The sequence below is a fragment of the Pezoporus flaviventris genome, unplaced genomic scaffold (assembly GCF_033815535.1).
Source record: "Pezoporus flaviventris isolate CSIRO_AGI_PZ_B2104156 unplaced genomic scaffold, CSIRO_AGI_Pfla_v1 ptg000047l, whole genome shotgun sequence".
In the NCBI taxonomy this organism is placed as follows: Eukaryota; Metazoa; Chordata; class Aves; order Psittaciformes; family Psittacidae; genus Pezoporus; species Pezoporus flaviventris.
Genome location: NW_026892595.1, coordinates 12,270,648 through 12,279,486, shown reverse-complemented (window position 1 = coordinate 12,279,486; position 8,839 = coordinate 12,270,648). Strand labels below are relative to the sequence as shown.

Sequence of the window (8,839 nt, the reverse complement as noted above, 5' to 3'; positions counted from 1 at the left end):
ACATTTTCACATGAACTAACTATTGCATCTAGACTGAGATTCATATTAATTTAGCTTAGATTTTATGATTAGATAAATCACTAAATTAAATATTTTTTTAAACGTGGGGATTTTTGTTGCAATGGTAGAATACAAAATAATAAAAATAACTGACATATTTCCTGTTGTTCTGTGAAGTGTGAAATTACTTTAAGTATTGCATAGCTCAAACTGAAAAGTGGTTACTATAAATAATATTTCTAATGTTACCTGGGTTAATTTAAGAAGCATAACGAAGCACTTTAAACTTGGAACAAAGGTCTTTATTGCGACACCACACAGTGACCCTGTGGTTTATTTTAATTTTTTCCAAATGAAGCACACACTCTGAATTTTACACTATTTCATTATGTGTTAAGCTTCTCTCATTAATCTCTCAATTGCTTTAATTCCTGAGCCTTTTCCAAAACCATGCATGTGTCTTTTTTTCTGCATAAAGTTCAACACAGTATTAATTGCACTAAAAGTAAGTTTTGAAGGACCTGTTTTTGTGGAGAATGTCACATTTTCAATTACTTTCCAGCTCTGATTTTGAGAGTACCCCTCTCACTTTTAGCAAAATACTATTTCTTTGATTTTCGAGATATTCCCCTTATATTAAACGTTGACTTACAATTGGTGAAGTTACTTGGGTCTATTAGTTTCTCTTTAGTCTTACCAGGAGGTATCAGAGCAATACAGAAATTTTCAGATCACTTATCTGTTTACAGATGAGGAAATTGAGGTAAATGGGAATTTTGATCAAGAAAGTTTTGTAGTATCATGCTTCTTGTATCTTTCTGTGGAGATAAAATCTGGTAATGTGAGAAGCAAGCATGACTATTGAGAAACTCTCAGGACCAGTGCCATGCCAGAGACGTCTTTAAGCCAGATTCAAAAATATGGGAGAACCTAGTGAATAGATTTATTCATTTCCAGTTTAGTTACTAGTGTGTGTGCTCTGTTGCGACTTCATCTAGGTCTTAACAGCCTAGTTTCAAGCTCTTGGGCACATGGGCATGTTTCAGGACTAGGGATAAATATTGCTGAAGTTGCAGTGCTAGGCTGTGTTGATTCTTGCTACAGTTATGGGAGATAAGCCCATGGAGATTGTTTTCTTCCCGATTTTTCCTGATCTTGCCCTTTTTTAACTAATGTTATTTGCTAACAGACATAAACAGGCAGGTAGACCGTGGGAAGGATTTGTTTGTCCTCACTTGCACACCTTGAAGTGATGCCAGAGTAAGCTTCAGGCATCTCTGAAGTTGTTTCACTCAGATGTTTTTGCGTGACTTTTCCTGGAAAAGTGTTTGCCTGTCTCTACTACCTGCAAAGTCTTTGGTTGTTGGCTCAGCCTCGAGCAACCAAGGTTAGGATAGATGAATCATCAAATGTATACAGTTGAGATGAATAGCAGAACTGTTTAGTTTGGTTCCAGTTAAATTTTTAATATATTATCTCTCCAAACTTTGCAAGAAAGCTAGATCTATTTATATTTCTTGTGGGTGAGGGGAAGACCTCTCTTGTTTGGAGAACATGAAACATGCTTAGCACAAGAGCATTTTTGCTCCAGTGAAGGGTGCATTATTGAAAGGAATGTCCCAGTTACTCCTACACACAGTTTGACCTAAAGCAGAGCAGCCAGCCATGGAGAGTATGAAATGGATACTTTTGCATGAGACTAGAGAAGAGGATGAGCTCCAGGAGCACGCCTAATACATCTTGGACACTGATGGATGGTTTGGGTCCATGGAATGAGACTGGAGCTAATTTGAGTTAAACACCTTGTGAAATGCATTTATTCTTATGATGTAATAGTTCATGTTACATAATGGGGCTCAGCCCCATGAGTTTTACTCCATAGCTCTGCATTTGTGCTACTTTGTAAATTAGTTACTGCTGAAGAGGGCTTAGAGGAGCAGAAAACAGAACCAAAATGCTTGGCATAATGACGTGATGGAAGAATTTCCTATTGACTTGGAAAAGACTCTGGAAGCAATATGTGCTGAAATGTATTGGAAGTTTTTGGACTGGAAAGTAAGTGCTGAAAAAATAATTATTCTACTGTTGCTCCAATTCTCTGATGAAGCATATAGTATGTAGGAGTTCGAATTTTATTTTTTCCTGATCAGAGTTACTTCATGCCAATTTATAGTTTTGCCTTCTGCAAGGGTATTACTTTATGGATTGGAAGTACTTCTGGTAAATTTTTCTCCTCTTACTACAGGGATTGATGGAGAAAAGGACAGTTCTGTTGAGCTTTAACAGTTCAGAATTGAAATATTATTTTCTTCAAACTCTAGTTGCTAAGAAAAATTTAGCATAGGGGTCACATGGGAGTCAGTCTTTTCTGTCTCCTATTGATTATTTTATTTACTTTCTCTTCTATCAGCACCTGTTATGTCTTCTTGAATGTGCTCTGGTCTGTCATTACAAGGATAGAAATTATGATACCAAAAATTTTCCTGAAGTGTTACCTTGTTTCAGTCTGTAATGATCTAGGACTGTCACCTGATCTTTCCATCACTAGTCATAACTGTGGTGTTCATGCTGTACACTGGACATTATATGAGACTTGATTTTGACCTCTTCATTATTTTTAATAATTTCTTTTAACAAATGGAGATGGGTGTTAAGAACCCTTGCGTGGAATCCTAATCAAATGTATTAATATCTTAGTCCTCTTTCAAGTTAACTCTTGAATTAGTATCACTTAAGTGGAAGCAGGTGATGTACACTCATTGCCTTCCATGTCAAAGTAAAGAATTCTGTCAATTATTGTTTAAAACCTGATCAATTGGGGGTACTGCAATTGCTTGACTTTCCACTTTGCAGACATCATTTAGTTCCCATTTGACAATTGAAAGCTAGAATGATTTTATGATAACACAGATAGCATATTTTGGGAAGGAGCTCTCAAAATGGAGCCTTGGCTGAATAGTTGTGAATACATAAAAGGTACAATTTGAATGTTTTTCTTAATACTTGGATAAAATTGTTCTTGCATAAACAAATTTGGAGGATTTTTTGTATTAAAATTAATGGTGTTTACTAAAACTGTACAATAGGAGAAAATAAGTTATAACAACAGTATAGAATCATAGAATAGTGTCCTGGGTTCAGCAGTAGCAGTCATGTTTCTCCTTTGTGGTAGCTGGTGCAGTGCTGTGTTTTGACTTCCAGCCTGGGAACAATGTTGGTGAAACCGATGTTTTCGGTTGTTGCTAAGTGATGTTTACCCTGACCAAGGACTTTGTGAGGCTCATGCTCTGCCAGGGAGGAGGGGAAGCCAGGAGGAAGCAGAGATGGGCAGGTGCTCCAGTCCCCTGATCGTCCTCGTGCACCTTCTCTGGACTTGTTCCAACAGTTCCATGTCCTTCTTATGTGGAGGATACCAGAACTGCGCAATACTCCAAGTGAGGTCTCACAAGAGCAGAGTAGAGGGGCAGGATCACCTCCTTCGACCTGCTTGTCATGCTCCTTTTGATGCAGCCCAGGATACTGTTGGCTTTCTGGGCTGTGAACTCACACTGAAGCCAGCTCATGCTCATTTTCTCATCACCCAACCCCCCAAAGTCCTTCTCCACAGGGCAAAAATAGGTTAAATATACATACACTGGTGTTGTAATGCTCCCTACTCTGATCATATGCAAAAATGTTATAATATTGTCATTAAAAGATTAGTTTAAATTTGGTAAAATTTTGATTTCTCTGAAGATGGTTTCTATTCTGTAAGACTTTCCCTGAAAAAGTTAGTAGTGGCACCATAATTTGAACACTGTTTTTTAGATAGTGAAACTAATCCCATTTATTGAGTTCTTTCCGCTGTTTCATGTGTTGATAACTGGCTCTACAAAAACTTAATGGAGAATTACTGACTGCAATCCATTTTCTGCTTAAGCAGATAACTTTCTGTTGACATGAAAAATAGACTTAAAAATGCAAAACTTTTCTGGCCGTGTTTCAGAGCCTGTTTGGACTTCTTCATAGGTTTATCTTTTTTTAAAAAAAACGTAAATTAAATGTCTAAAACTTTTTCAATAAACTTACTTAAGTGGAAAGGATGAACGAGCGGTCTTTTTTCATTTACAGCAAATTTATTTTGTCTTAGCTTAAATGACATTAACTAGGCTAAACCAGATAAATCCAGCCTTGATGTAATTTCAAGCAGGTTTTTAACCTTTTTTTCCCCTTTTGAGAACTGCTTGTTTGCTAAATTAACTTTCAAAATAGATAAAGTGCCTGAATCTGCTTGTTCTCTTCTTAGTCTTTAATTTCTCTGCAGAATTTCTCTACCACTTTCAAAAAAAACCTTTGATTACTGCCTATTCTTATGCTTTTCTGACATCCTGCATGTTTTTACTGCTTTATGCATCTTAATTCTGTCTCTGCTCCTCCTTTTCTAGATCTTGATTCTGCTTTCAGGGTGCCTGTGATTCAGTACTTGAAGTGTTTGCTCTTTAGATTTTTCCCTGCAAGTCTTTTTGTTTCTTGGCCGTCTTTTTGTCTACATGTTTCCTAGAGCTGTGAAAATCTGGTGGTGGTGGTGTTAGTTGACAAGAGGGCTGACTTGCTGCACTTGTTGAGCTCTCCCTACTTGTACTTAGCCACACACTTGCAAAAAAGACACCTTTTCTTTGGTTTTGCACTTTTTGTTAGATCTTCAATGAAATATTTTTGGGGTTGTGGTTTTGGGTATGAGTTTTGGTTTTTTGTTTGGCTGTTTGGTTGTTTTTTGTGCCTTTTTTTTTTTACCCCTCCTTCCCCCTCGCCAATCCTTGGATAATACCCTAAATGCTTTCTGTGTATTTGAAGACTTTTTCTTATATTTCCACTTATAACAAATCTTATGGTGATCCTGAATTCCTTTGGGTAATGCCATTTTTCTTATTAATGTTTTAGAGCATAATATAAATGGATACCAGTTTCTGCTAAAGATTACCTTCTTACAGAGCTTGTATACAAATTTTACGCTACAGACCGAGCAGGAGAACAACTTAGAATGTTGCAGAAGTTTTAATAAAATGGGAGAAAGCTGAAAGACTGGGAAATGTCATTGTGATGTACAACAGTGTGAGGAGGAGTTTTAGAAGATTTAGGGAAAAAAATAAGATGAAATATCGTATGTTGGAGAAAATAGGAAACAAAGCAGCTGAATAGCACAAAATAGTTAAGCCTTACAAATGTAGCAATATGATATATGGAATTGTAGTTTGGTTTTTTTGTATAAGATTTTAATCTAAGCTATACTTATAAAGAGGAAGCAAACAATTCAATGGTATGCATTCTTGATGAACTCTGAGATATGCACATGTATATATGTATGCGTGCGTATATCAATAAACTCTTAATTTATTAGTACCTCTGCTTTTCTTCAAGAATTTTTCCAATCAGGTTTATGGCCTGAGGGTGTTAAAATGATAACCATAGAATGATAGTGCTGAAAAAGGCGTAGTTGAACCAAATGAGCTGGAAAATGCTTTCTAGGCAGAAGTGATACCTTTATACAATAAACATATGTCTGCCTCTGGTGCTGGAGATAATAGGAAGTTGCATCAGACCTTGGGCTGTGAGCCTTAAGCGATGTTGGAGTAGTAGTCTCTGTACCCTGAGAAGACATTTCTTAGATTAGAAAATACAGATCTGCAATGACAGACATGCTTCCAGACATAAGTTGTCTGTTTCTGTAGATAACTACACCACTGTCTCCTTGTCATCACCTTGTTTTAATTCTGCTCATCAGAGCTAATGGGCAAATTGGAGGTAGACACAGTTCTGTTTGTGTTACAGATATTTGATCTTGGGAACTTATAGGTGAGGAAATCCCTGATGGCATCAGTTACGTATTACAAGCTGACACTTGGGCAACTATGTGATTCTTTTAGTGAAGTCATACAACTTCATCACAAAAGTAGTTAGACTTTTTTCATCCCACTATTCCTATTCAAGGTGTGCCAGGCTTACATTCCTGTCAGCCTATTTTTGTCTAGTTTTTGCAGTCATTACCCTTGGGTTAATACCATCCTTTAACTTTTGCAATCATCTTTTCCCTTTCCTGCTATGTTTCCTTCCCCTGGGAACTATTAAGGTATTTCATTAATATCATTTTGCTGTTTTCTTGTGTTGTCAGACTGAATGAAGCAAGTTGATCTAATCTCTCACGAGGCTGACATTTTTGACTGACTCGATATCACTTCCCCACTCCTCCTCAGTTTAGAGATCATCAGTGTAATCAGTTCATCCATGTAACAGAACATCCATGTTCTTTGTCAGAACTGCTGTGTTTCAGTGAAATACACTTGAGAAATTCTAAGTTGATTTTTATCAAAAGGATTGTAATTCAGTGTGGTGACTTCTGTCTCTTGCACTGTTGTTTTTTTTTTGTAGGAGAATGTTTTAGTAATGTCCACCTCTGCTGGGTGAGCCCTGACTGGTTTACCATACAATGCACTCTAAATATTTACACAATACGAATCTTCTTGACAGCTTAATAAGGAACTACTGTGCCACCTGACTACACACTTAGATGTACTATTTCAGACCTAGTCATTATCATAGAGATTGGGGGGGGGGGGGGGGGGTAGGATTTATAAATAAACCTGAACAGAGACAGAGACCATCTTGACAGAGTAATATGTTTGGGTTGCTATTGATGGAGGTTTCCCCTAACCATGGATTCTTGGCATGGCTGGCGAATCATTATTTTGAGTGTGATCATTTATATGATCTTACTGATCACTGTTCATAAGAATTCAGATACCTAGGTATCTAGGTATCTCTCTTCCTGCCCCCTCACAGCCCCCCTTTCCTGAACTTGGGAAACCCTAATAGTATCACACAAAATGTTTTTTTTTTTTAATTTTCCCAGAAAATAAAGCAATCTAGTAATTTGAAAAGTAATCATTAATAGCCAGTCCTTTCATGCATTTATGCAAATTGTGATTGCAGATATGATTCCATTAACAGCTGGGTACTCTAATTCAGTTATTATTTATAGTTGTAGGCCAAGTAAGTAGTAAATAGATACCACTTTCAGTTATCAGCATCATATGTCTGCAGGCTCTGAAAATTCAAACTCCATAGATCAGTCACTTACAATCCCTTTGATAAAAATTCAACTTGGAATTTCTCAGCTGTTTTCTTCATTTGATGTGCAAACTCTTCTGAAGTTTTGTAAGCATTTGCCAAATTCTTATGAGAAAAAAGATATCTTTATGAATGTTGGGCACTTCATAATTCTACTCTAGTTGCTGTTGTTTTCTTACCTATTTGCAGATGACTGGGCAATAAATCCAATTGGTAAGTTAATGATATACAGTTGACTTGCATAGCATGCACCAAAAATTTTAGTCATAAAACAGTGTTATAATTCAGTTAAATATTATCCAAGAACACGCTGGGTTGAAAGTCACAGCTTTGCGTAAGCCATACTTCCCATAAGCTGCAGATTTGGAAAGTGAGGTTCTAAAACTGTCTTTCAGAGAGATGTGTATAAACACAGCTTTTTCAAAGACTCTTCATGGCCAGTACTAGACAGTTAAAGTAATTCTTTTCCAAGTGAAAGCTTGGATAGTAACGTAGCTCATGAACAGATTCATATTACTCTGTACATTATATTGCTTTGCTCTGACAGATACTCAGTCATCTACAGGAAGTGAATGCCAGCATTATAATGGCTCCGCTGCTCCTTCTGTGGAACTGTGTATTTTCAACAACCAGTGTGGAGACAGCAATGAGAAACAAGGTAAGTCTCTGTGGGCTTCATCACAAATGAGATATGAGAAGTTCCTTTTTTTTTTTTTCTTCTCTCCTTGTCATTTGTTTGGTGTTCATTGTTTTTGTGTTTTTTGGTTTTTTTTTAAGGCAGTTTTTTCCTGCTTCAGTTGTTTTTTTCTTTTTCCTGTTTAATTTTCAATCTCTATACAGAGCAAGTTTAATAAGTCTTCATATGGATGTGGTGTAGTAAAGCAAGCGTTCCCTCATCCTCGCCCACATAAATTCAATGGAGATTTAACGAGTATTATATTTTTTCCTTAATTTTTGGTAAAATTTTCTGCTGAAACTCAAGTTTCATCCAAAATACCTAGACCAAAGTATAAGCAACAACAGCAAAATTTTTTTTTAAGTCTAAAGGCGGGGGGGTGTGAGGGAATTCTTCAGTTCCTGAAATGATAATCCTAATTCAAACTTTGTCACATTCAGAGGCTATGAATGCAGTTGTTGATGTTTCCCTTAAAGGAAAGACCTGAGCAATGAGAGTGAATTTTAACTGCTAGTGTCTGAGTAAATTTGCGTCAGAAATCTACTTTTTCCAGAACACTGTAACATAAAATTATGCTGAAAATTATTTTGTGTGCATATAATTATTACAGTGCATAACATAGTCCTGCTCTTTGAGAGTCTTTGTTCTGGAGTGCGAAGAAGATTTCTTAAAAATTCTAATCTTAAAGCTTGCCTGAATTGTTGCACTCACTGTGCAACAGAGGAAGCTACCATATTTGGGGGTGGCTTTAAGGTTTAGCTTTCAGTAGGTTGTCTTTAGGTGAGCTTGCATGCATCTGTGCACACTGAAAAATGCTAATTAGAGCATGTTAGTGATCACTGAATTCAGCTGAAATCTGTGAGAAAGAGCGGTAACTTAAATCCAGGTTCCACAAATTACAATTGTGTGCCCAGCTACATGTGTTTTTCTTCGGATTCTATGTTTTATCCAAATATGGTGCAGATATGTTTGTAATAGGAGTCTAGAGTCAAATCTAGGATACTTCTCCTGTCTGCAAAGAGACAAAAAGAAATTTAGATAGCTGTATTGGTTATCAGT

The 8,839-nt window shown here is 36.7% G+C and overlaps 1 protein-coding gene across 1 annotated transcript in view; it reads left to right on the top strand.

Annotated features, from left to right (window-relative positions):
• Positions 1-7,397: 7,397 nt before the first annotated feature.
• MALRD1 (MAM and LDL receptor class A domain containing 1) overlaps positions 7,398-8,839 on the top strand; it is a 246,978-nt gene continuing 245,536 nt past the window's right edge. The window contains exon 1 of the mRNA XM_061468304.1: positions 7,398-7,762. Coding sequence (XP_061324288.1) covers positions 7,603-7,762 — 160 coding nt within the window. The 5' untranslated portion in view covers positions 7,398-7,602. The remainder of the gene's footprint in view (positions 7,763-8,839) is intronic.